Source organism: Boleophthalmus pectinirostris, unplaced genomic scaffold (genome assembly GCF_026225935.1).
Source record: "Boleophthalmus pectinirostris isolate CB_2022bp ecotype Guang Dong unplaced genomic scaffold, ASM2622593v1 HiC_scaffold_13, whole genome shotgun sequence".
Taxonomy (NCBI): domain Eukaryota; kingdom Metazoa; phylum Chordata; class Actinopteri; order Gobiiformes; family Gobiidae; genus Boleophthalmus; species Boleophthalmus pectinirostris.
Window position 1 is genome coordinate 29,362,818 of NW_026571036.1, and position 27,875 is coordinate 29,390,692.

At 39.7% G+C, this 27,875-nt stretch overlaps 1 protein-coding gene across 1 annotated transcript in view; it reads left to right on the plus strand.

Moving 5' to 3' along the window:
• Positions 1-27,875, plus strand: part of LOC110168276 (1-phosphatidylinositol 4,5-bisphosphate phosphodiesterase beta-4) — a 222,765-nt gene that overhangs the window by 108,678 nt on the left and 86,212 nt on the right. The window contains exons 5-6 of the mRNA XM_055149678.1: positions 6,469-6,566; positions 27,349-27,429. Of these exons, the coding sequence (XP_055005653.1) occupies positions 6,483-6,566; positions 27,349-27,429 (165 nt within the window). The 5' untranslated portion in view covers positions 6,469-6,482. The remainder of the gene's footprint in view (positions 1-6,468; positions 6,567-27,348; positions 27,430-27,875) is intronic.

Consider the following 27,875-nt stretch of genomic DNA (forward strand, 5'->3'; position numbering starts at 1 on the left):
TTACTTCGGAGTTTAATTCCGAATAATCATTTTCATCAGGAATTAAGTGTTTACATGGTCTTTTTAAAGCAGAAGTCATTTTTATTCAGAAGTAAATTATTTTTATTTCGAATAGCTGGGTTTCACGTGACGTCATAGGGCTACGTTTGTCAGCGCAAAATCAGATGGAGGGCAGGAAGTGAACTGACTGGAGGAAAATGTCGATGTGTTGTGTAGTTTACAGCTGTGCCAACTGTTCTAACCGAGAGAAGGAAAAGCGATTTTTTTAGAGTATAGTCGTCCACAAAGGTCAGAAATGGGAAAAGCCGACAGAACAACGCCGTAAAAAGTGGATTACAAACCTGTTTGCAGTCGGGAGGAGCAGAATTCACTAATGCTCGTGTCTGCAAAGTCAAAGGTCAAAGGTTTGTTACAGAGCTAAATAGTTTTTTGTGGTTTACCTAAACATAAACGAATCATTAACGACTAACGGCTAACGACGTTTGTTGACATTAAATAGTTCAGATAGAGGTCACTGCCGATACACTGCAGTTTTTCCCATAACGTCTATACACATAAAATAAGAGAAACACTCACCCTGGCGAAGACCAAACCATAATCATCATTTAGGTGTTTTGCACCAAGGTTGAGGATCCCATCCACTGACAAAAAAGTTATACACCTCCAAACTTTTGTACTTTGCCTTCATCTGTTGTCTGGTGTAGAACGATGTCTGAAGAGCTAAATAGTTTGTGATCTCCTCTGCCTCGACTGTCGGCAAATTTTTTACTTCAGTCAAAAATTCTCTCATTTTCAATAAGATCAGGGTCACGCCCAATATATTTGTCGACTAACTGCTTGTACTTTTGCCTTGTTACTGGCTCTAAATCCTTACAATAAGAACTCTTCTCCATATCTGTGTTCTCCAGAGCCGTGTTTGTCGTGTTTGTCTTCACTTCCTGCCCTCCACCTGAAATTCGCGCATCATCGTGATCATGTGACTAAAACCCTCCTATTGTATCGTTGTAGTGAGCTGCTGTGTCGATATATCGGCAAGAGTATTTTTTGGTATTTTTCAGCAATTTTTCTGTGACCGCACTATAATTTCTGCAGTACGCTTGACATATTCAGCGCTTTGATGATTAAAATAGACGTATTTCATATTAACATTGCAGTAGAGTAGAGTTTAAAAATGTGATTTAAAAAAAAAAACAGCAACATATATCAATTATCACATGTATCGCTTTTTTGTGATAATATCGTATCATGTATCGTATCGTGTATCAAATTGAATCATAAGGACCTTGTGATTCCCAGCCCTACTTTCAAGTCTCAGAGATTTCACAGTCTTCACCTTACACAAGTTTCCGTGGGCGATGCTGTCGTCATTCAGGTTCTATTATTTGGCGTGGGGATGTTGATAATCATAATAATACATTTTATTTAAAGGCAGCAGTTAAGACACATAATTCAAAACAATCAAACAGGACAAGTTCTAAAACATCAGAACGTTCATGTTGGTCGGCTGGTTTAAATAAATGGGTTTCGAGTCTGGATTTGGACGTTGGGAGTGAATCAAGATTACAGAGGTCGGGTGGGAGTGAGTTCCAGAGCAGAAGGAGGAGCAGAAGGACTGAACGTTCTGCCCCCCACGGTGACGAGGCGAGCGGAGGGGAACAGAGAACTGGAGAGAGGAGGAGGAGAGTGGACAGAGAGATGGAGAGAGGAGGAGGAGGAGGAGATTGGACAGAGAGATGGAGAGAGGAGGAGGAAGAGGAAGAGGAGAGAGAGCTGGAGAGAGGAGGAGGAGGAAAGAGGACAGAGAACTGGAGAGAGGAGGGGGAGGAGGAGGAGAGGGGACAGAGAGATGGAGAGAGGAGGAGGAAGAGGAGAGAGAGCTAGAGAGGAGGAGAAGAAAGAGAGGGGACAGAGAGCTGGAGAGAGAGGAGTGAGAGGAGGAGTGGAGAAGGAGGAGTGGAGGAGGAAGAGGAGGAGGAAGAGGAGGAGGAAGAGGAGGAGGAGGAGTGGAGGAGGAGGAGAGGAAGGAGGAGGAGGAGTGGAGGAGGAGGAGAGGAGGGAGGAGAGAGGAGGAGGAGGAGGAGGAGGAGGAGTGGAGGAGGAGGAGGAGGAGGAGGAGTGGAGGAGGAAGAGGAGGAGGAGTGGAGGAGAGTGGAGGAGGAGAGAGGAGAGTGGAGGAGGAGAGGAGGAGGAGGGAGGAGGAGAGGAGGAGGAGGAGGAGGAGTGAGGAGGAGGGAGGAGGAGGAGTGGAGGAGAGGAGGAGGAGGAGAGTGGAGGAGGAAGGAGGAGGAGTGGAGGAGGAGGAGGAGGAGAGGAGGAGGAGTGAGGAGGAGTGGAGGAGGAGAGGAGGAGGAGTGGAGGAGGAGTGGAGGGAGTGGGAGTGTGTCGTTGTCTGGAGGTGATCAGAGATAGGTGCCAGATTATGAATCTTGACAAATAAATTCTATACCACAAAGCTGTTTTAAAGGTGCAATGTGTAACTTTTCTGGTCTCTTTTCTGGTCGAATGTTTCCCAGTGTAGATTAAATCTATCATGAGGGAGAGAAGCACACTACAGCACTACACTACATTACAGGTCAGATCTGTGGAGAGTCACTCCTATTCACATTAAAAAGCCACAACACATCAAAAAGCCACAACAAAAGTGACCGCAGGACTCTATTTTCCAACGGACGAATCAAGCGGCAAGTGAAGAAGAAGAACTACAACGTGAAACGAATAATGATAAAACAATAAATTACTTTTACTTATGTTTCCAACTTCTCCATTCCTTTATTTTTCTTCTTCTTCACTTGCCGCTTGATCGGTCTGTTGAAAAATAGAGTCCGCAGTCACTTCCATTGTGGCTTTTTGATGTGTTGTGGCTTTTTCATATGTTGTGGCTTTTTAATGTGTTGCGGCATTTGCGTTTGTGTTGTGGCGTTTGTATTTGTTGCGGCGTTTGCATTAAAATAGAGTCCCGCGGTCCATTTCCGTTGTGTGTTTTTTTTGGTTTGTTGTGGCTTTTTGTTGTGTTGTCGCATTTGTATTTGTTGTGACCTCTCTCGGCTTCCGTAGAAAAGCTTTAGATGGACTCTCCACCAGAAAAGTTACACAATGCACCTTTAATAAATCGTTTCCACCATTAAAAAACTGATTTTCCTTTTTGTTTCTGGGTGTGACGGTGAAGATCTTGCGCAGTGTGATAGACTATATCTGTAAAAGACCTAATAATACTTTAAAAGTACTGAACAATGTCAAGTTTACCACCAAATAAACAAAATCCACTTTCATTTATTTCAGTTTTTTCAAATAAAGACCCAGGATTGTCGTTCAGAGTCGAAAACAATATTGGCTTCGTTTGGTAGAGCTGGAGTGAGGACAGCTCCACAGACTCACAGAGATGTTAATGTGAACGATGTAATAAAGTCATTTTATGAGTCTGGCTGATGTGAGTTTTATTTCATGGTTTTTGGAAATGGTTGAAATCGTGTTTGGCTCAAAACACAAACAGAGTATTAGTGCATCTGATGAGAGTCTTTGGGCCGGGCTGTGAAATTAAAAAATAACTTAACATAATTTAATGGGTTTTTAGTAGCTACAGAAATACAAGCAAGTAATTAGTTATTCTGTGTAGATCTAATATTTCTAATTGGAAATGGTGTCATCAGGCTCGAATCCAAAAGCTGGTGAAGAGCCTATTAATATTGCAAAGTGATATTATGTAAAGTATGCTTATAGACCGTTTAAAAAATGGCAAACTAAAACATTGTAAATTCCAGAATGGACGCTAAAATTAAGTGGAACATAATGTGATTTAAAGGGCCCATCTCATGCAAAATCAACTTTTCAGAGCTTTCTACCTTCTAAGAGTGATGTGTGGGCCTTGTATATGTCGCTGAAGTGGTTTTTATATTAATTCGATTTGATTTTTTAAACAAATTGAGGCGTATTTCTGCCACCCTCCCACGTGACAACAAACTAAAACTGCTACAACAATGACGTGGCAGCTACACCTATGACGCATTTGACGTAGCAAAAAGCGCTTCACAACCACCCCCCTCCCTCGCTCCACCGCCTCCGTCCCACCTCCACTCCGCTTATTCCCCTAATTCCCACATGAACATCTAAATAAAAGCGACAGCATGACCTAATTGTTCTACAGTGCAGTGTACACGATATACCGTATTTTCCGGGCTATTAGATGCACTCTTAAGTCTCCAACCCCATCAAAAAACGACCGCGCGCCCCGCAATCCAGAACGCCGTATACACGAATCCACTCCAGTGTCCCAGCACGACTTCAGTAAACTACAAAGCCGCACCACCCGCACAGAGCAGACAGCGACCGTGCAGCCATAAACACCCACAGACACACTCATCACTCTATGCTGATGAGGAACGGAATGGAGGAATGAACTGAAAAAGCGAGTGCAATGTGCCACTTCTAGACACAACTGAACAACTGAGTCACTGCGAACACGCCGACAATCCGTTGGTCCCAGACAGCACCCTCCCTACACGCCACAACTGAACAAAGCCCAGAGTCACTGTGAACATGCCCAAACAAAGTCCCACTGACCCATCCAACTGTTGTGTTTTGTTTAAAGTCCGGTGCGGTTTATTTGTGAAAAAAGTTCGAAAATAGACCATTTAATGACAGTGCGTCTTATAATCCAGAGCACCTAATAGCCCGGAAAATACGGTAATAAATTAATCTATTAGAGTTTATTAATACTTTACCAATCAGTAATGTTCAGCTGATGTCATCGCGGTGCTTGAGCTTCGTGCACCTCCAAGTCCTCATCTGATTCCGGGTCCAACACATGCGGCTGAACGCGCTGTATCTCCATGATGAATAAAAGTTTATTCCTACCACTATCAGGGTGCACGCCTGTCTCCCCCTCCCTCCCTGAGATGGGCGGAGGAAGGGCGGCTCACTCAGAGCCTATGTCACGTTTGGAGGGCGGAGCCTGTGTGTTTCTCAGGACGGGCGGGGGGATGAGCAATAGTCGGACTTTCATAGTTCCTGGTCTGTGACTGCCTCCAAGAAATCAGTAAATTTCATAACTATTGTGTAATGGATGTTCCAAAACCCAAATTGTGCTTGTTTATGTGCAGAAGATACAATGTGAAAAGAGTTATTTGGCATGAGATGGGCCCTTTAATTGGGAAAACTGGGATTAACTTCAGAATATCACAAAATATAAAAAAAATCAAGAGAAATTTGGCCAAAGAAAACCACTCCGATATATGTAAATAGTTCAAAAACACTTACAATTGTGTTTTTGAACATAAGAAGAGATGATGATAAATTATGTAACCAAGAGTTTACTTTCATACCTGACGGTTTCGACAGCTCATAGCGCTCTTCTTCAGAGTCGCCTTGTCTGAGGAAGACCCGGTTTATAGTCCCCTGGGCACATTTCTGTGTTTCAATTGCCTCTTTAATCCAGAGATGATGTTTGTTGTTCTCTGTCCCAATGATGTTTGCTCCTTCCCAGTCTATAATGTGCTTCTCTCTTGGGCGATTTAAGTTGTTCCTGTTCTGCTTTGTGTTTCGCCTTCGCTGTTTCTTTCTCGCATTCTGTCTTATGTTCTTTTTTTTTGTGTGTACTGAACGTCCTCCCTTTTTCCTCGATGTATGTTTTATTGCCGGACATGCAGGGTATTTCATTTATGACATTACATTTATGCCATTCATGAGCACTTTGAGGAAGACCAGTCAAAACTGTCAGGTATGAAAACAAAGTCTTGGTCTGAAAAAAGAACCTAATAACAAAAATTATCAGAAGACCAAATGAACCTCATTGGACTAGATTATGATAAACATTAAGCATTTTTGACAAAGGCAAAATCCACATTTTGGGGTTTTACTGAATAAATCCTTACAGAAAAGTTGAGCCCACAACAGTTTTTCATTTCTTCTACAGATACATTACACATTTCATCATAAATAATTTTTTTAGTGAAGCTCGAATACAACTTTGAGGTTAGAAATTTGTATTTTTCTTTTTGTATTTGGCTCCAGTTGTCTCCATTCCAGAATTTTTAACATTCTGATAACAAAAGATTTAAAAGCGTCAAATTTTTTAAAATATATTTTTAATGATTTTTTTTTTCTAACCAATCCCCCCATTTTTGACCCAGTGAACAATGACGAAAACTCACAAAAATTTGCCCAACTCGAGTGTTCAATGTCAAACACCTAAAGAAGACCTTGAACGCTCGTTTTAATCACAAGCTCCTGAAAATGTCTGTATGTTGTTTCAATCACTTTTGTGTTTTTTGAAGGCGCGTGTCAACCTAATGTGTGCATTGTGTTGTGTTACCATGGTAACTGCTGAACATTCCTCCATAGACATACATGTAAAACAAAGAAAGTATGAACACGCTGACTTAACATGTACATATTTAACCATCTTGAAAGTCGATTATCAGAGTAACACATGTGTCTAATGTTCTTCTCCTTTTCTGTCTCCTGTGTCTCCAGGTTTCTGAGCAGCCATGACCAAGTCCTATGAGTTTAACTGGCAGAGGGCCCTCCCAGAGTTCATGCAGGAGGGGGCCTTGTTTGACCGCTTCGATGAGGTAAGAAAACCTGTAAACCTGTTAAACTATTACAGTGAAATGACGTCCTAGCACTGGTTTGTACAGGGCATTTTGACATCACAACTGTTCATTAGCCCGAAAATGCTGAAAGGGCTCATATTATGGTCGGTGCTGATCATCAATTCATTCACACATGTTTGAATAATCCTTTATTATTAGTCTGTCTACATCTCCGACGCTCTAAATGCTCCGTTCCACCTTGTGATGTCATGTAGTTGTAGTTTTGTAGTTAACAGCTCCTTTTACAGTAGAGATTGGTACGTCCAGAGCTGAAAATCAACCACATGATTCTAGTGAAGGTGAATGGAGTTTAAAAACACAATGGAGCACTTCCTGTATTTACATATGACATCACAAGGTGGATTCTGTTTGAGAGAAAAACTTAAATATGTGTGAATAACGCAAAAACATTTTTGAACTCCATGGCTTAAAGTTTCATATCTTGATTTCATGACAAAATAGTGAAATAAAAATATAAAGTGAATCGGAGCCAGAGTCGATGGAGCTGGAAGCGTGCCCATGCTCACTTCACTATGGTTTTCCCAATACTATAACTGAGCATAATTCCTAAACAATATTTGAGAATTTTCCTATTAGCAGTGTTGGGGAGTAACAGATTACATGTACCAAAGTTACGTAATCAGAGTACAAATTATGAGTAACTGTATTCAGTTACAGTTACTGTTTCAGTGAGTGGTAATTGGATTACAGTTACTTTGTTGAAATAAATGGATTACACGGCAGTAATTTTCAATTTTCACATTTTGGGTTAAACCAGGACTAAAACCAGGACTAAAACCAGGACTAAACTAGGACTAAACTAGAACTAAACCAGGACTAAAACCAGAACTAAAAACTGGGACTAAAACCAGAACTAAAACTGGGACTAAACTAGAACTAAACCAGGACTAAAACCAGAAACTAAACTAGGACTAAACTAGAACTAAACCAGGACTAAAACCAGAACTAAACTAGGACTAAACTAGAACTAAACCAGGACTAAAACCAGAACTAAACTAGGACTAAACTAGAACTAAACCAGGACTAAAACCAGAAACTAAACTAGGACTAAACTAGAACTAAACCAGGACTAAAACCAGAACTAAAAGGGGACTAAACCAGGACTAAAACCAGAACTAAACTGGGACTAAACTAGGACTAAACCTGGACTAAAACCAAAACTAAACCAGGACTAAAACCAGAACTAAACTAAAAAGCATGACAATATCAAGTAATCCAAAGTATTCAGATTACGTTACTCACTTTAAGTAATTGAATGGATTCCGTTACAAACTACATTTTGGGTATGTATGTAATCTGTAATCTGTAGGGGAATACATTTTAAAAGTAACACTCCCAACACTGCCTATTAGATATTGAAAACGTCATATAGCCTGTTCCCATTTAACAGTATGACGTCACCTCATTGTAGTATGTGTAAATATAGCGCCCCCTGCCCCCGGCCTGCGTCACTGCGTCACTGCTGTTGTCAGAGGTCTGTACACATCACAGAGCACAGATCAGGCTCATTACAGCTGCAGTCACACCACACGTCACTGAGGAGTTTAACCAGCACTAAACACCTTCACTCCAGCTCTGGGCTCTGGGCTTGTGTGAACGAGAATACAGGTCATGAGATTAAGTAAATATAATTCTTAGTTTTTAGTTATACCAGATGCTCTTCCAGTTGTAGGCAATGAGTGAAGTAGTATAATTGTAAGATGATGGCAAAACTAATTACCGTATTAGACAAGTTTGTATTGGACTATAGGTTGCATTTTTGGGGGGAAATTTATTTTATAAAGTCTGAGACCAGGAACCAACATTTCATCTCGAAAGGCAAGTTCTAATAATAACAACAAACTGTTAATGTCACATATGAACAGTTCTTCAGATAACTATAGCATAAACAACAGAACAGGACAAGTTTACCAAACTCTTCATCTCACTCCACATCACTAAATCCATTCAGTTCTTCATCCTCTGTGTCACTTCTGAGCAACTCCTCGAGCTCTGGAGGTAAACGGAACACCGCTTCCTCTTCTGTGTCGCTGTCGTCAGACTCAGCATCAGTTCCAGTTAGAATTATTCAGGTCTTTCTGAATCCCGACAGGATGGTTTCGTTGTCACTGAAGTCCAGGCTTTGTCCATCCATCCAGTGACTTCCAGGAAAGTTGCATGGTGCACCCCCTGATTATCCCTAGTTAGACTATCACTGTCACTAGTAGACTTTATCTCTGCTGCTCGATTACTGTTTTCAGCTGAATATTTCACTACTTGCAGCCTGTAATCTGTAAAATATGATTTTCTTTTTGGAGGTGTTTGTGTTCAGTCTTCTCAGTCTTCTTTATAAGTTTGTTTAAATTTTCAGTGGTTCAGAAGTAGTGGTGCGATCAACTGACATGATACAGACAGGACAGAGGCTCTTTCTGCAGGAGACATGTGCAGTAGAGTGAAGTGACAGTGGTACAGGAGGAAACAGGAGCAGCAGATACTGACACACAAGACTAGAGCCTCTCATGGCTGTCAGTGTGAAAATTTTAATGTATATAAGTTGCACCGGAGTATAAGTTGCAGGAAACACCCAAACCATGAAAAAAGTGCGACTTATACTCCAAAAAATACGGTATATGTATAGTACAGTTATAACCAATAACACCTCGAAATCATCATTTTATATTTTGGGCATTTTAAATCTGAAGATTAGTCCAAAATGCCTTAATAAATGAAACAAGTTTGGTGACTTATGGTTGAAAACTGCAGCACTGATTTCCACCTGCCCCTTTGCAGCTGAAGAATGAAGTACACAGAGCAGTGGGCGTGTATGGGGGGTAGGGGAAAATGGGAATTTTTAGAGCAATGGTGTCTTGAAAACTGGAGAGTAAAGATTACTCAAACATGCATTCATCACTCATAAAGGTGCACTATGTAACTTTCTGGTTGGGGTCTGTTACCTGCTTGTTTCTATGGATTTGTCATTGCTCTGCCTGGAATGTTCCACAGTACGACTTTAAACAGCTCTACTTTACATTCATTCAATTACAGGTGGTTTTGCAGCTCAAAAACACCGAGTAAAACAGGCTTTCTGACTGTGACCAGGGTCGCCTCTCCGCAAATCTGGCCTGTAACTCGGTCTGGTTTGGTCTCCATGAAGATAAAAAAGTTAATGCCGTACTATGAAACATTCCAGACACACCAGAAAAGTTCCGCAATGCATCTTTAACACAACTTTGAGTGGGTAAATGATAAGCCAAAATTATTCTCTTAGACTAAGGTCAGTTTTGCATAATATTCCTCTTTTAAAGTCTTTTTTTTTCTCATCTGCTTGTTCTAAATATAAGTAGGCCTACATTTACCCAGGCTGAAACAGGTGAAAGATGCAAAGTACACGTCTAGACAATGTTTTTTTTAAGAACCTCCAGAAACACACCTCTATCCCATGCTCCTCTGACCGAGCCTTGTGAACATAACCTAGAATCTGTTTAGTCTTTATTTTTCTATTGACTTAATCAGGACATTTACCAAGGGCATGCACCATTTACGCAGATAGGGAAGTCCTTCAAGTCTGGCCAGTTTACAGAACGATAGAGGGAGGGAGGGAGAAGAGAGGGAGAAAAGTAGGGCTCAGGGATCTTTACAAAACAGATATGAAAACCACTTTTTATTCAAACATAGTTAACATGATTATAGTCAAGTATTAGTTTTCCCTAAGTTCAGTAGTTTTGTTGAAGTTTATAGTTTGACTTCATGGTTAAAAATTGGTAGGAGATGTGACACACGTAACTTTATTACTGTTACCTAGCAACCATACTGTAAACAAGGGCCAAACTCATCTGGATTTACAATATTTATTAGTTGATGAATACAAATATTAGACAACATGTGTATTTTGTTTAAAAAATGCGAAAACTGCTTGAAAATTCTGTTCCTTGAGCTGAAAATGTGCAGAAATGTTTTTTTGTGGATTGATGACATAAATAGACTTGGGATAAGTTCAGACTGCAGGGCTTAATGCTCAATTCCGATTTTTTGTGAAATCCAATGTTTTTGAGCAGGTCTTTCACATTTCCAATTAAATGCGACTTGTATGTGACTCCAGTGTGAACGTTAAACGGCCCGAAAGTGTCCCACATGTGCACTGGAGACATGACGACGTCAACCGCAGCGAGCGTGCTCTGTGTTTACGAGCATTTAGCACCTGGCGATTTTAAAGTTCCTCTTGTACCGGAGCCAGAACATGAACAACTTACTTATTTTAAGGAGGAGACTGAGAAGGATGACGTTTTTGGCCGTGGTGTTTTGTGAGGCAGTGGTAGCAACGTCCACTGAAAGGAACGTGTGGATGTGGAGACGGAGCCAAGAGTGGTGAGTGGTGATGTGTTTCGCTCCAGTGACACAGAGTTCATTAACAATTTTCGCCTACTTCAACGCAGAATAGTGACATTTGTGGCTTGTTGATAACGTGTAGGTTGGATGAATGCGCTTTGGCCGTTCACACTGAAGTCGCATGTCAAAAGATCAGATATGTATCGGTTTCAGGAGCACATATCCAAGTGGTCTGGCTTGTATTTGAAAAAATCGGATCTGTGTCGTTCAGACTGTCATTAAAATATCAGATACAGGTCACATAAGGGCCAAAAAATCGGATTTGGGTCACTTCAGGCTGCAGTGTGAACGTAGCCATAGAGGGATTACTTAAAGCACTTTTAGTTTTCTTTATACTTTTCTTCTCAAACTGCCACTTGGCTGATGTAAAACTCTGATTAATACTGTATTTAGGGTGACACTTTAGTTTCAGGATCACATATTGACAGCTAGTTAATAGTAAAATGCATAAGTGCTTCATTATATCTTCGTTCGTATTTATAAAGTACTTTCAATACCATGAACTATTTTCTTCCGGCGTTTCTGTACATGCACTGAAATTATAAGAAGCATTAAAAAGTAAGTTATTATGTAGGCCCTAAACTAAAGTGTCACTGTATGTAGATGCTGTCCAAATAACATAGTATATCTCTTTATAATAACTACACTATTTACAATTTTAATGCATGAACGTAGACTTACTTCAAAGAGTTTATTAAGAATGATTCAGACTTACTTAACCCTTCAAGACCTAAGGGCAATTTTAGTACATTTGACCTCGCCTGGATTTTTCTTCATCTTAATTTTGCCATTTTAAAACTCCCCCTTTTACCCCCTAATGAAGTGTTATACATCCTTTTTTTAGTACAATCTGTTATTTAACAATTTGCACACTGTAGTTGAGTCATATGGCTGTAATAAAAGCTACAGGACCAGAAACACAAATGAAAAAAACAAACCCGAAAATAAAATTCACACTCTTTCATACAAAACACTCAGCAAACATGTATAAACAACTTTTTGGACATAGAAAATGCTTAATTTAGGGCCTTAGCTATAAAAGTGCAAAATATCAAGTCTGTAATTAAACTAAAAATATCTTTATTGCCTCAAAACAAAACCCCATGACTTTCCTGGTGCCATGGAAACAGCTGGTGTCAGGTCCAGGGCACAGAGCCACATCACTTCCTGCATTTCCATGATGTTTATTACGTTTGGGGTTGTACATTTTGACTGAAATAAAACATTCAAACAAAAATAGCAAGGGATGCGCAATCACACAGACCAAGATGTGCAATTTGTCATTTATTTGATAACTAAACTGCATTTAGAGGGACTGTTTCAGTTGTTTCGAACACAGAAGCTCAGAGTATCGACCATTTTGACTCACTACACTCTTTGGCAAAGTTTGGGTCAGTCAAAATGGATGGAGCGCATGAGTTTGGTGGAAACAAAGGGCACTAGTTTTCCCTATAATAATGCCAGAAATATGCTCAGAAAGCCACAAGTCTCGGCTTTTTAAGAGGAAAAAAGTAAGTTTCTATCTTTTATGGTTGGAAAGTCATGCGTGGTTATATAAAACGTATTCCCAGGTATTGTATGATATCGTCGGTCTGCAAGAGTTAATTAAAGGGTTAGGGTTTGGAGTTAGGGTAGTAATTAAAGGTACAGTGTATAATTTTCTGGAGGTGGCATGTCACCTACATGATTCCATGGAAATAGTAAAGGAAGTTAAAACCGTGCTTGCACATGGAGATAGATACATTTTATGCTGTAAGGCTGCGTTCAGACTGCAGCCTTAAGTGACCCAAATTTGATTTTTTTGGCCCCTGTGTTCCTGTATCTGATCTTTTAATGACAGTCTGAACGACACAGGTCCGATTTTTTCAATGTGATATGTGCTCCTAAAACCGATACATATCTGATTTTTTGACATGTGACTTCAGTGTGAACGGCCAAAGCGCATTCATCCACCTACACGTTATCAACAAGACACAAACGTCACTATTCTGCGCTGAAGTAGGCGAAAACTGTTAATGAACTCTGTCACTGAAGTGAAACACATCACCACTCACCACTCTTGGCTACGTCTCCACATCCACACGTTCCTTTCAATGGGCTGCAACACAAAACACCACGGCCAAAACAACCTCGTCCTTCTCCTTCTCAATCTCCTCCTTAAAACAAGTAAGTTGTTCATGTTCTGGCTCCGGTATGAGAGGAACTTTAAAATCTCCAGGTGCTCAATGCTGCGTCCATGTTTGGACAACTTCTGTAAACACAGAGACGCTCGCTGCGGTTGACGTCGTCGTGTCTCCAGTGTCACATGTGGGACACTTTTGGGCCGTTTAATGTTCACACTGGAGTCACATACAAGTCACATTTAACTGGAAATGTGAACGACCTCGCAAAAACATTGGATTTCACAAAAAAATCCGAATTGAGCATTAAGCCCTGCAGTCTGAACGTAGCCCAAAGTGGAAGATTATAGCCAAAGGAACTACATTTCCATGGAAACAAGACAGAGAGTGAGGTTTGTGGAGATGCAAACCCACTCACTGTAAAGATGCAATAAGCAAAACATGTTTTTTTTAGTCTGTTGTTTGGTTAAAAAGTTACATAGTGCGGCTTTAAGTAGTTACTAAGCCTGAATCGTTCTTAATAAAGTATGTGTTCATTATCAATTACATCCAGTGTTGGGAAGGTTAATTTTATGTATTAAATGTATTCTCCTACAGATTACAGATTACATACCCCAAAATGTACTTTGTAACGTAATCCATTAAATTACTTAAAGTGAGTAACGTAATCTGTATACTTTGGATTACATGATTTGCTGTAGAGCAGCAAAGACTAGGAAATCTTCACATAAGATGTTTTATCTGTTAAAAGAAAATAAAAATGCCAAGTCTTTACTTAACTGTATTAAAAATATTATTGATAGAAGAAGAGGAGACACGTCTGCGCAGCATGATTTAGTCCTGTTAAATCCTGTTTGAGACATAGTTTAGACCTGGGTTTAGTCCTGGTTTAGTCGTGGTTTAGTCCTGGTTTAGTCGTGGTTTAGTCCTGGTTTAGTCCTGGTTTAGTCCTGGTTTAGTCTTGGTTTAGTCTTGTTTTAGTCCTGGTTTTAGACCTGGTTTAGTCTTGGTTTAGTCTTGGTTTAGTCCTGGTTTTGTCTTGGTTTAGTCTTGGTTTAGTCCTGGTTTAGTCCTGGTTTAGTCTTGGTTTAGTCCTGGTTTAGACCTGGTTTAGACCTGGTTTACACCTGGTTTTAGACTTGGTTTAGACCTGGTTTAGTGTCCGGCAATGAGAGGAATTACTGAAATTTTTTTTTTTTTAAAGAATAAAAAATGAAAACAGGAAAATACCGCCGTGTAATCCAATTATTTCAACAAAGTAACTGTAATCCAATTACCACTCACAGTTACTGTAACTGAATACAGTTACTCATAATTTGTACTCTGATTACGTGACTCCAGTACATGTAATCTGTTACTCCCCAACAATGATTACATCTTTGCCCAAGCTTTATTAAGACATAAAGCGCTAACTAAAAATAAAGTGCTAAACATGCTAACTTCTCATATGTACTTTAAGCTTGCCCCATTTCGACCAAAGTCAAATCTAAATTAGCGCGGTGGCCCGTGTGGAAGTCCTCGGTGTGTTGGTGCTATGAATACGATCCAGAAGCAGCAGGACGGGCTTCGGACTGGCCTGGATGCTAACAGGGTCACATTGCGCCGGTTAGCATGTAGCATGTTGACACAGTTATGATCTAAATATGTGGTGCAAATAGGGCAGCTCCTCTGGTCCCTCTGAGCCGTTTGTCATTGCTGAATGTCAATATAACGCGGGCTTTTTGTGGCTGCGCCCGTTTGAGATGTCGACCTTGAAACTGTGAAATCTTGACGCGACTTGCACTCTCAGCTACTGTTGAATAAAATACTGATATGTTATGAAGTATTGATTCTTTGCTGTGACATTAAGCTGGGGGTGCTCTACATGCATGTCTAATGGTGGAATGTTTATGAGTTACCATGGTGATACAGTGTGCACATGAGCAAACACTGTCAAAAAAGTAAAAAATGCACTCTCTAACGTTTTGGTTGAGGGTCTGTCACCTGCTTGTTTCTATGGAGATGCTATTGCGCTACCTAGAATGTTCCGCAGTATGATATTAAACAGATCTACTTTACATTTATTCAATTACAGGTGGTTTTATAGCCCAAAAATACCTAAAAAACTGACATTCTGATTGTGAGCGTGGTCGACTCTCCACAGATCTGACCTGTAACTTTGTCTGGTTTGGTCTCCATGAAGATAGAAAGGTTTAATGCCATACTGTGAAACATTCCAGACAAAGCAATAACATCTCCACGAAGAAAAGGATTTGAAGGACCACCAGAAAAGTTGCACAGTGCAATTTTGAGATTGTCGGAAAAGTCAAGAAGAAACACAGAGTGGCTTTTAAAAACACATTTCCAGACACCTGCCGTTGAAGAGTGGATATCAAAAATCAAACATGTTTATACAGAGGAACTGTTAGTGGTTCAAGTACAGATAAATGTGCCAGTTTTTGAAAAGAAGTGGGGTCCAGTTATTGACTTTTTCAAATAAGACACTTATGTCCTAACATGCTTTATTTATTTATTTATTTATTTATCTAGGGAAAAAAAGTAAATATGTCAATTGTGTGAGGGCTCGGTCTCAAGACACTGTTGAGGTGAATCAATTTGTGGCAATAGAAGTTAAAAAATAAAAACACATTTTCAGGAGCCTGTGATCAATACGAGCGTTCATGGTCCTGTTTAGGTGTTTGATTTTCAATAAAAAATGTAAGCGTGACTTTAATTTTATTTGTGAGAGACACATAAAACAGCACAAAGCAGCTCACCTGTTGTAGTTCCAGCCAAGTCTGTTCTTTCTGGTCAAATTGAGTTAAAATAAAGCACATATTATAGACTAATAAAGCCTCAGACAGAGCAGAGCCTACAGTTAGCATCACCAGGGAATCTTGAAAACATCAACTGGAAAGTATCACGGCATGAATTAGCTTTTGGATATTGGATATTAGCGTAGACAGAGAGATTTGTGCAGTTTAAATGCTAGACTTGTAATCTGTAAACATCTGTAGCATTCAAACTGCAAATCTCTCTGTCTATGTTAATATCGACATCATGAAAGCGATTTTTAATTTTAATTCTAGAATCAGTCTCAGTTCATAAGTTACTTAATAATGAATTACTTACTACTTATGTTTTATCCATGACCATAACATTAGTTTGTATTCGCCATGAAGTTTTCATCTTTCTTATCTTGATAGTTGTGGATCAATTCTTCACGAACTGAATATGTCCTTCATGGACCTTGTTGGATAAAGATTTGGTGATGGGGCAGATTGATGAATATGCAGGACATTTCCTCAGATATTTTGCCATACAAAACCATTTTCCCGGAGTTTGGTTTGCCCTACATCGCGGCACTTCAGGCTGTGGTGAAAAAGGTCTATAGTCGAACTGCCATAATTGAGTCGCCGACAGCTAACATCAGCTAACAAACGATTTATTATCAGGAGCAAATGATTTTCTCAGTTGTAACTTTCTTTACAACGGATGTCAGGAGAACTGACTCGGATTTATTCACTACCAACATTGAACAGAATGCAGGGAGAGCTCTGTAAACAAGTATTACCCATTTCTGCTATTGTGCTGTTTTCAGTAGAGGTGTTAAAAGTATCAAAAATCAGATACTAATTGATACTAAAACTAATATCGAAACTAGATATTTATGCAAGTATTGATACTAAAAAAGTCACATTCAGAGGACAGAAATGAACCTTTCCTATTGTTAAGGGTTCACCAATACGACTCCATGTTGTTATTTTTTTTTCCTGAAATGTTCCACAGTATGACATTTAATTTAACTATCTCCATGGAGACAAGTAGGCCACATCACCAGGCCAAGTTACAGGTCAGATCTGCGGAGAAGCGGATCTGCTCAGAGTAATAATGCACATTTCTGCGGTAGTTTTGAGAAATAAAAACTCCTGTAATTGAATAAATACAATGCCATACTGTGGAACATCCCAGGAGGAGCAATAACATCACCCCTGAGACAAGAAAAGTTACACAGTGCACCTTTAAATGACTTATTCTTACCTAACCTTTTTCATTCAGTTGTTTTGTTCTCCCAGCCTGGTCTTTCCTGATGTATCCTGTGATTCGTCGATGTATAGATTTCCAATGATTGCTCGGTTTGGGATGGGGCTGTTCTAATGGGCTCTTCATGCCACGGGTCAGAGGTCGCGCGTTATTAGTCTTCGTGGTCAGCGTAGGACCTGTTTGTGTGGGCGTTTGACTCAATGATTACGATCAATCAAGACCTGGTTTCCATGGCGACGGGGCATCCCCTCATCGATGCAATCACGGAAAATGTACACAGACGTCTAAACACTGTCACCGGGGGAGGATTAAGAGATTTGTAGCATGTATTTAGTGTAATTTTTTTGAGCTATTTCCGACTAAAAAGCCTGTGAAATTAATTGAGCTTTAAAGGGGTCAGTTTACGCTGTTTTTGATCTATGTTATAATGTTGTTTCCTCATCACAAACAGGCCTGGAGTTGAGTTTTGATTCATTCACACACGCTTTTCACTCATTTATCGCGGGGGTTACATTCTAAAAATAACCTGCGATAGGTGAAATCCTCAAAGTAATCGGCTTTATATTTTACAAATATTATATATTATTATATCTGTTTTAAGGGTGTAAAACCCCTCACCACACACTTCATACACTTTTCTCACACAGGACAGTTACAACCCTTTTTGCATCCTTCTTCAAACTTATTGCTGCTGTCATCCTTATGTTATTTTCCTCTTTATGTAATGAACCGAAGATTCTTTTATACCGTAATGGAGCCCTACAGCGGAGAGTCCTGCACAGGTCCATTTTTGGGGTCCATCTGTACCTGCGCAGTACAGGACCGCACCCGCCCGCACCTGCCCGCAGCAGCCCGCACCAGTCAGTAACCTGTCCGCACCTGCCCGCACCTGCCCGCATGCGCCCCTTCACCCGAGAGTATATCAAACTTTTGCGCTGCATACGGCATGGACTGAACCAAGACTAAACCAGGACTAACCCAGGACTAACCATGAACTGATTCCAGGACTGAAGAGGAGGACTAAACCAGGACTGAACTAGGACTAAACCAGGACTAAACCAAGACTAAACCAGTACTAAACCAGAACTGAACAAGGACTCACTGTTGGGACGTAGAACGGACCGATGTTCTGGTCTAAAGGTCAATCCACATACCAGCCCTTAAAATTCCAGAACGATAAAACCCACCTGTTTCAGCAACTATTTGCCCGCGGGTACCCGACCCGGTGCAGGACTCTGCCACAGCGCTTCTACCTTCCTTCAGCGTATCCAGAAGTCCAACTTTTTGTGCAGTGGTTAGAATTTTCCTCTGCATTTTGGGTGCGACCACAGGAGACTTGCAGATGGTTGGTGCTGAAGGTTTTGTCGACGTGGGTTTTGTTGGGGAGAAAAATTCTTCAGAATCTCACGACTAGAGATTGAACATTTATGTCAATTTGGCGAGCTGAACACATTCTGTACTGTACAGTCCCTTAGCCAATCAGGACGCAGGAGGAGGAACACAATGCATGTTCATACTGTAAAAGAAAAAAAAAAACATGCAAAATTGCACTAAAAAAATCCATGAAACAGCAAGGCCGCATAAGGTGACCCGCAATATAGTGAGGGACGACTGTATTTAGATTGAATTCGTATCTCAAACAGAAAACACTCTTCACTAAAAACTCTGGAATTGCAAGTCTCTACTGAAGTAAAGCTAAAAGACAATTGACGTCACATGATTTCGCAAGGGGGAACAGAGCATTTTGAGCTTTAGAGATGTAGACAGACTAATAGTAAAGCATTACTCAAACATGTTTGAATGAAAAAAAACACAACTCCAGGTCTGTTTTAATGAAGTAATGACATGGGCATGGGCTAAAGCTCACAAGAGTCCCCTTAGTGTAATTTAGGACCGTAAAATGTTGTTACAATTATCGCTCCAATCACTTGAGCTCATTATCGAACATCTAAAATCAATACTCTACTTTACATTTACTCAATTACAGGTGGATTTATAACTCAGAAATACCTAAAAAAACAAAACAGGAATTCTGACTGTGAGAGGGGTCGCCTCTCCACAGATCTGATCTGTAACTTGGTCTGGTCTGGTCTCCATGATGATAGAAAGGTTTAATGCCATACTGTGGAACGTTCCAGACAAAGCAATAACAGCTCCACGTAGAAAAGCATGTTGACGAACCCTCCACCAGAAAAGTTACACAATGCCCTTTTGAGATTGTCGGAAAACTCAAGAAGAAAAAACAGAATGGATTTTAAAAACACATTTTCAGACACCTTTACTTTTGAAACTTTTAGCATTTAAAATCTCCATTAGTTTAACATAACACTAACAGAAAATTTTGATGCTCTCAAGTTCAATTGCGAAAAAAGTGTACAGTTACATCGAGTGTTTTTAAAGAAAGGGTCTAGTTGTTCCTCGTTCTTCCCACATTGAAAAGGAAGCGCCGCAATTATTGAATGATATCTCCACAAAATATATTCTTTATAATTATAGAGAATAAACCTTTAATTGTAACTGCGTCCTTCAGTTGGTTCGTTCCCTCGCAAAAGAACTTTTTATTCTGGACAAAAGAGACTGAATAATACAAGTGATGAGCGCCTTAAAGTTTTTTGTCTTTGTTCAGTTGAAAGAATTCAGTGTTGTTTTGTAGACATACAGTATCACATATCACATATCTGTACCATTGATACTAATCTGTCTATATTAGTATCGGCCGATTTCGATCCACAGTGCCGATTTTCAATACTGATATTTTCTGGCAGCCCTACTGTCTGATCAGTCAAAATGGAAATAGAGAAGCGTTACATGACTGTACTTTTACACAAACATGCAACTTAATGTTATTATTTTATATCCCACTAACATACATTTTGTTATTACCGTATTTTTTAAAATATAAGGCACACTTAAAATCCTTTAATCTTCACAAAAATCGACAGTACGCCTTATAATCTGCTCAAAAATCTGTCAAAATGTTTTAGTACGACTTTGGTAAACTACAAAGCCGCACCTCTTGATGGTTTGTCGAAGCATTACGGCGACTGTAGTTAGGAGCCTTGCAGACTAAAGTGAGTCGTGTCCTTTAGTCTGACAGAAGCTGAACCGCATCAGCAGCACAAGGAGCGAGCTGTTTTTTTTTCAGAGCTTATAGTTTATGCAAATGAACCATATGATTTAAAGTTTCGTTTCAGTAAAAGGTAAACAAATGTGGCAAAGCTGCATTAAACACATTATTGCTCAATGTACATTTGAGTCGTCCTCATAGGAAATAAAAATCCAAACTGAAATGATCCACCCACATTCACATTCATAATCCACATTCACCAAGACAGGGAGGCAACACCGGGCGAATTACGTCACGATCTGCCAGTGGATCGTGGACGCCTGGGCTAACAAATCAGTCTCAAGTGTCGTCCGTTTGTTTTTCTTTAATGTGCCTTATAATCCAGTGCACCTTATGAAGACAAGAGATTTCAACATTACTGGTATTGCGCCTTATAGTCCAAAATATACTTGTTTTTTCTTTTTTTTTACAAAAGTGAAAGGTTTATTTGTGATTGTTACTTTAACTTGGAGGTGCGTTGTGTAACTTCTGGTGGAGGGTCTGTTACCTCCTCGTGTGTCTATGGAGATGTTGTTGCTTTGTCCGGAATGCTTCACAGTATTGCATTAAACATATCTATCTACATGGAGACACAAAAGTGACACTGCCAAGCCAAGTTACACATCAGATCTGTGGAAAAGCAACCCTGCAAGCCTGTAACAGAGTAAATCCAAGATAGATAAGTTTAATACTACTGTGGGACATTTCAAACAAAGCAATAGCATCTGTATGGGAAAAAAACAAGAACACTTACGCAATGCACCTTTAAGATAAATTTGTGGGCTTTGCTGTGGATTTTAAAAGCTAAATATCCTCATGTGTAAATATCAGTTTTCTTTCTAAAGTTCCGTGTTGTGGTGCTTTGCTTCGGGGCAGTGCTGACGCTGATTCATGGGAGCTGTGTGTTTGCAGTCACAGCTCAAAGGCAGCAGAGCCCTGGGTCTGGTTTGAGTCCTGGTCCTGGACTAAAACCGGATCTTTGGGTCTGATGGTTTCTTTAATGTGAGGAGGACGTGGTGTTTTACACGAAGCCAGAGAAACAGAGACAGTGTAACAGAGCTGCTCCGGTCTGTGCTGCGGTCCGTCCCTCTCCTGCATCATGTGGTTTTACTAAAGGAAACTTAATATGGTCATTTCAACTCATGCTGGGGGTGTTCTACATGTATCTCTATGGTGGAATGTTTCAGGAGGTTCCATGGTAACACAATGCACACTTTAGCAAACACAGCCGTAATGTTTTTTTTTAATAGTCTGAAAAGTTAAACCAAACAAAATGGATTTTCAGAGACTTGTTTAACAGAACAAATCAGCTCCACTCATGTAGTTCCAACTAAATCAGTTCTTTATGGTCAGATTCTGTTAAAGTAAAGATCAGATTATAGTCTAACAAAACCTCAGACAGAGCAAAGCCTACAGTTAGCGTCACACCCCCAGGGACTGTGGATGACATCAACTGCAAAGTATCAGTTCATGTGTTGTTAAAAAAGTTGTTCTGCTGAGGGCTATGGTGTGTTAAAGGTGCACAATGTAACTTTTCAGGTTGAGGGTCCACCAGCTGTATGTTGTCTCTTTTTTTCAGATAAATCAAATCGTTAAATTAAAACCAATCACTATAAACAATAACTTTGAAACAATCATACATGTTTTTTTAAGTACCGTATTTTCTGGGCTATTAGTCGCGCTCTTAAGCCTCTAACCCCATCAAAAAACGACCGCGCGCCCCACAATCCAGAGCAATCCCAGCATGACTTCAGTAAGCTACAAAGCCGCACCACCAGCGGCGCACGCAGACAGCGATCGCACAGCGGAACACACCCACCGACACACTCATCACTCCACGCCGACGAGGAACGGAACGGAGGAACGAACCGAAAAAGCGAGTGCAATGTGCCACTTCGAGACAAAACTGAACAACTGAGTCACTGCGAACACGCCGACAATCCGTTGGTCCCAGACAGCACCCTCCCTACACACCACAACTGAACAAAGCCCAGAGTCACCGTGAACACCACAAACAAACAAAACCACTCACCCATCCAACTGTTGTGTTTTTTTTAAAGTCCGGTGCCGTTTATTTGTGAAAAAAGTTTGAAAATAGACCATTTAATGACAGTGCGTCTTATAATCCAGAGCGCCTAATACTGTGGAAAATATGGTAATAGACTGGACTACTGCAACTGAACCCCAAAAGAGAGACTATGTTACACCCATTAAAGCCCAACTCCGCTGGTTACAGAATTGATTTTAAAATTGTATTATTTGTTTTTAAACCACTCAGTTGACTTGTGCCACAGTACATCACTCATCTTTTAACCCCACACACTGCCCCACAGTCTCTCAGGTCAAACTTTCTCAACCTACTGTCCGTCCCTAGCCTGACTCATCAGCCAGTTTCACTTCGTCGAAACCGTCTGACCTCGCAGCATTAGAATTCCTTCGCTCGATGGTAGGTGGGAACATTTTTTATTTAACCAATCGCTGCTATTTGGTCGTGACGTATGTAATGCACCGAAACGCTCAGTGGTGTCCAAGTAATTGCCGGCACAACAGCAAACAAAGCAGAAAGTGAACATCTATCAGTGATTTCTGTTTCTGCGAGGTGAACGTATAAATTAAAGGTGCAAAAAAAAAAGCAAAGTTTGTATATGACAAAGGGAGTCCAGCGTATGCAGTCTGCTATCTCAACTCGGGTTGGTTCAGTTCTTCGCTGATTGGCCAGTGCGTGGTCTACAACTTCTGGGGTTCTTCCAAACCGTCTAGTGTATTCCAATTCCTGATCTAGAGAGAAATGAAATTGAGCGGAGGCAGTAGGTGGCACCAGCCTGACTAGTCCGTCCCATCATTCCACCTCAAAACCAGTGGAGGTCGAGCGTTCTCTGTGGAGGCCCCTAAACTTTGGAATGCCCTCCCTCTTCATCTGAGATCATGTTCCTCCCTACCTCACTTTAAAACCCTCTTAAAAACACATTTTTTCAGGATGACCTTCAACAGCTCATGAGCTTTACTCTGAAGATGTCAGCTTTAGACTTTAATCTTTTGTATATCAAGCTAAAATGACAAAATGACAAGGAGATGTTATTGCTTTCCATAGCATTTTATTTTCTAACTCTATGGAGAAAGTAAATGTTTTTCACAGTATTTTTGAGGAGTTTATGCAAGATAGATAAGAAAAGTTACTAAGTGGACCTTTTATAATCAGTGTGCCAATTGTTCATTCGTTTTTCAATACAAAACCAAAAATAAGAAAACGAAAAAACAACTGATTTCTTCATTATTTGTCTCCAAAACCAAAATGAAAAAATGGATAACGATTTGTTTTTTTTTTCAGTTTTCGATTTTGTGTTTAAATGAAAAATGGAAAAAAACTGATAACCGTTTCCCGTTTCCGTGACTTCCGTGACTGCGATGCCGGACTTTTGCACTGCATGCGGACCAGACCAGACCGGCACAAGACCGGGACTGAGACCGGGACCAGAATGAGACTGAGACCAGAACGGGACCAGAATGAGACTGAGACCAGAACGGGACCAGAATGAGACTGAGACCAGAACGGGACCAGAATGAGACTGAGATCAGACCAGAGCGGGACCAGAGCGGGACCAGAGCGGGACCAGAGCGGGACCAGAGCGGGACCAGAGCGGGACCAGAGCGGGACTGAGACCGAGACCATACTGGGACCAGATCTAGTCAGAGACCAGGACTGAGACGGAGACCAGACCAGGACCAGGCCGGGACTGAGACCGAGACCAGACTGGGACCAGACCGGGACCGGCTCAAAACCCATGGCAGGGCCGGAGCTCAAAGCTGAGGTTCGGAGTCAAAGCTCGGAGTCCGCTCTGTTCCTGGTCTGGTCCTGGACCTGGATCAGTCCTGGTTCAGTCCGTATGCAGTGCAAAAGTCTGGCATCGCAGTCACGGAAGTCACGTAAACGGGTAATGGTCGTAATTAGTTTTTTCCATTGTTCATTTAAACACAAAATCGAAAACTGAAAAAACGAATCACTATCTGTTTATTCATTTTGGTTTTGGAGACAAATAATGAAGAAAACAGTTGTTTTTTCATTTTCTTATTTTTGGTTTTATATTGAAAAATGGATGAACGAATGATACACGGATTCTTTATTATGCACAATTCATACTTTGCAATGACATCACATACATGTATCGTTATTGGAGGAATGTTCAGCAGTTACCATGGTGACACAATGCACACATAAGTGAACACAGATAAAAATGTTTTAAACTTCTGAAAACTCAAGAAAAAACACACATGAAACATCACATTTTCAGGAGCGTGTGTGATCAATACGAGCGTTCATGGTCCTGTTCAGGTGTTCAATTTCCAACAAAGACTCAGAGTGACTAACTGAAAAACTGCTGGCTAATGCTCCGTAATCATTTTAGCTCCCTCTGTCTGTATTAAACAAGACTGTTGGATATAATGTTGTGATGTCATTTGAAAGCAGCACAATGTGAGCGTCTCTCTTCACACAGACTCTATGGTCCATTACACCTGTGTCACTGTGTCCCCTGTGCTAATATTAGAACACTGACCCAGGACAGATATATTCTTTTATTCTGCCGCTGGTCCTGGGATCTGCTCCTGCTCTGATTCACTCACAAATGTTTGACTAAAATAAGCAGACTTTACTGTTATATACAGTAGTGTTGGCTGAGCTTTGCCTCCCGTACTTCACGGTCATTACAGAATACTATAATAAATTGAGTTTACTATTAACGTAATGTAAACAAATGGAATATTGTAAGTAAATGAATGTATTATAAGATGGAATTTATCTGACAGAAGTATAAGAATTGTCAAATCAAAACTACATTTTCAGACTTTATTTTGATAAGGAAAATAATTAATACTTGATACCTATACTGCTACTACAGTGATAATTAACAAAACAAGCCTCCTTATTAGACAATGCATGATTTTCAGCATAACATAATAGTAGTTTCTTTATTTAAAAAAAAAATCTAGTTCTGATATGGAACAGCACTTGTTAAATTACCTTTAACTAACAAAGGTCTAATTCTGTCAAGATTTTAGGAATTTTTTGAAAAATTTTTTGACACTTGTTCAAATGAGTATCTAGTTTTGACAGTAATTTCGATTGATTGATTCCAGGTATACTTATACTTGGCACTGTTTAAAGGGCCCATATTATGCTATTTTTTCTGATCTATGTTATAATTTTGTCATCAAAAACAGACCTGGAGTTTTGTTTCATTCACACGTGTAGTAATAGTAATAGTAGTAGTAGTAGTAGTAGTGGTAGTGGTAGTGGTAGTGGTGGTAGTGGTAGTAGTAGTAGTAGTAGTAGTGGTAGTAGTAGTAGTGGTAGTAGTAGTAGTAGTAGTAGTAGTAGTAGTAGTAGTAGTAGTAGTAGTAGTAGTAGTAGTAGTAGTAGTAGTAGTAGTAGTAGTAGGTAGTAGTAGTAGTAGTAGTAGTGGTAGTAGTAAAGTAGTAGTAGTAGTAGTAGTAGTAGTAGTAGTAGTAGTAGTAGTAATAGTAGTAATAGTAGTAGTAGTAGTAGTAGTAGTAGTAGTAGTGGTAGTAGTAGTAGTAGTAGTAGTAGTAGTAGTAGTAGTAGTAGTATAGTAGTAGTAGTAGTAGTAGTAGTAGTAGTAGTAGTAGTAGTAGTAGTAGTAGTAGTAGTAGTAGTAGTAGTAGTGTAGTAGTAGTGGTAGTAGTAGTAGTAGTAGTAGTAGTAGTAGTAGTAGTAGTAGTAGTAGTAATAGTAGTAGTAGTAGTAGTAGTAGTAGTAGTAGTAGTAGTAGTAATAGTAGTAGTAGTAGTAGTAGTAATAGTAGTAGTAATAGTAGTAGTAATAGTAGTAGTAGTATAGTAGTAGTAATAGTAGTAGTAGTAGTAGTAGTAGTAGTAGTAGTAGTAGTAGTAGTAGTAGTAGTAGTAGTAGTGTAGTAGTAGTAGTAGTAGTAGCGGTAGTGGTAGTAGTACTAGTAATAATAGTAGTAGTAATAGTAGTAGTAGTAGTGGTTTATTTTTCTTCAGTCATAATGATGTACTTAAAAGACTATTACAAATATTTCACATAAAACTATGACCACAGGGGTTTAGGCTTAAGTGAAATCACTTATGAATGCCCAATATATAATATTAATAATTAATAATATAAAAAAGTGAGAAAACACCTTTTTTCATTAAATTGAGCCAAAATAATGTTTTAAGAATTATTTTTTTCACTGAATGTTGTCTTCTTTGCATCTGGAATGCATTTTTTGACAGTTTACCCAAGCCACTGAGGATTTCAGGAAGTTTTTCATTTTTTCAAAAATTTCTATCAAAAAATGAAGAGTACATACACGAAAATTTTTTTTTGCAGTATTTCCAGCAGAGCAGACCCTCCAATTATTGGTCCTCAAATAAAAAGTATGGCAAACTATGTCAGGTTCAACCCAATTTATTGAGCTTTTGAGACTTTGACTATAATGTTTAACACACAAACCCTACATATTTAGGTTGAGTTCTTCACTCAAACTAAAAAACATTCTGTTCCACCTTGTGATGACATGTGGTAATACAAGAAAAGCTCCACTGTGTTTTTATACTCCTTACACACCTTCACTAGAATCATTTAGAACAGACCTGGGCATTGTCCAGCTCCAGGGCCACATACGGCCCTTTGTTTGACTCTGATTGGTCTGTTTATGCTCATTTGGAATTACAAAATAAACATATTTTATCATTTTACCTCATGCATGCACTAAAGCTGCATTGCTTTTATTTCAGAGGTGTTTTTATTCACATACAAAATGACGCAATACGTAAATCGAAGTGTTTGCATACAGTTAATATTTTGCAGAATTGAGTTAAACGTTTTAGCCGAGCCCGCCACAATATTTTCTGTTTCTCATGTGGCTCCATGGAAATAATAATTGCCCACCCCTGATTTAGAAGATTTCAGCCTCAGAATTGCAGCTGTCTACTCCACAAAAGGTAAAAGGGTTACTCAGACGTGTGTGAATGAAAGATGTTATGAAAGAGGTAACAACACTCTAACATGGCTTAAACCTCACAAGAGTCACTTTTTATGCTCTCGGATTTTATGTTTTATTTTTACGTGTGTATTTGATTTGATTTTCTCTGTGTGTTGCAGGACCCGTACATGTTTGAGCCAAACTGTCAGATGAAGGTGGATGAAAATGGCTTCTTCATTACCTGGAAGAGTGAGGGCAAGGTAAAAGCTCCAGCAACACAGACCAAAACATGCAGAAAATGTAGTCTCTATAGCATAATAAAAATGAAGGTTATTGCAAACAGAATCTGAATCACTACTTCTGATATAACCAGCTGAAGCTCTAACAAAGCCGTTTTTCTTTTTTTATTTTCCATTTACAGAGCATAATGTTCAATTGTGCTCTGTTAAAACATATTGGTTGAGGTCATGACATGCTTTCTGTCCACATGTAGCTCTCTTTTGATCCTGGTTTGGTTTTTGTTATATTTGTTTTTCACTATTTGAAGAACAGGTCATTGGACAAAGAATGGAAATAATACAGAATTATTACGATTCGGTTTACTTAAAATAAACTCAGTGTTTCGTAGAAAGTATGATTGTATTCCAAATAACTGTTGTAAATGTAAGTGCTACACTGTGCTCTGTTCTTTTGCGATCCATGTCGA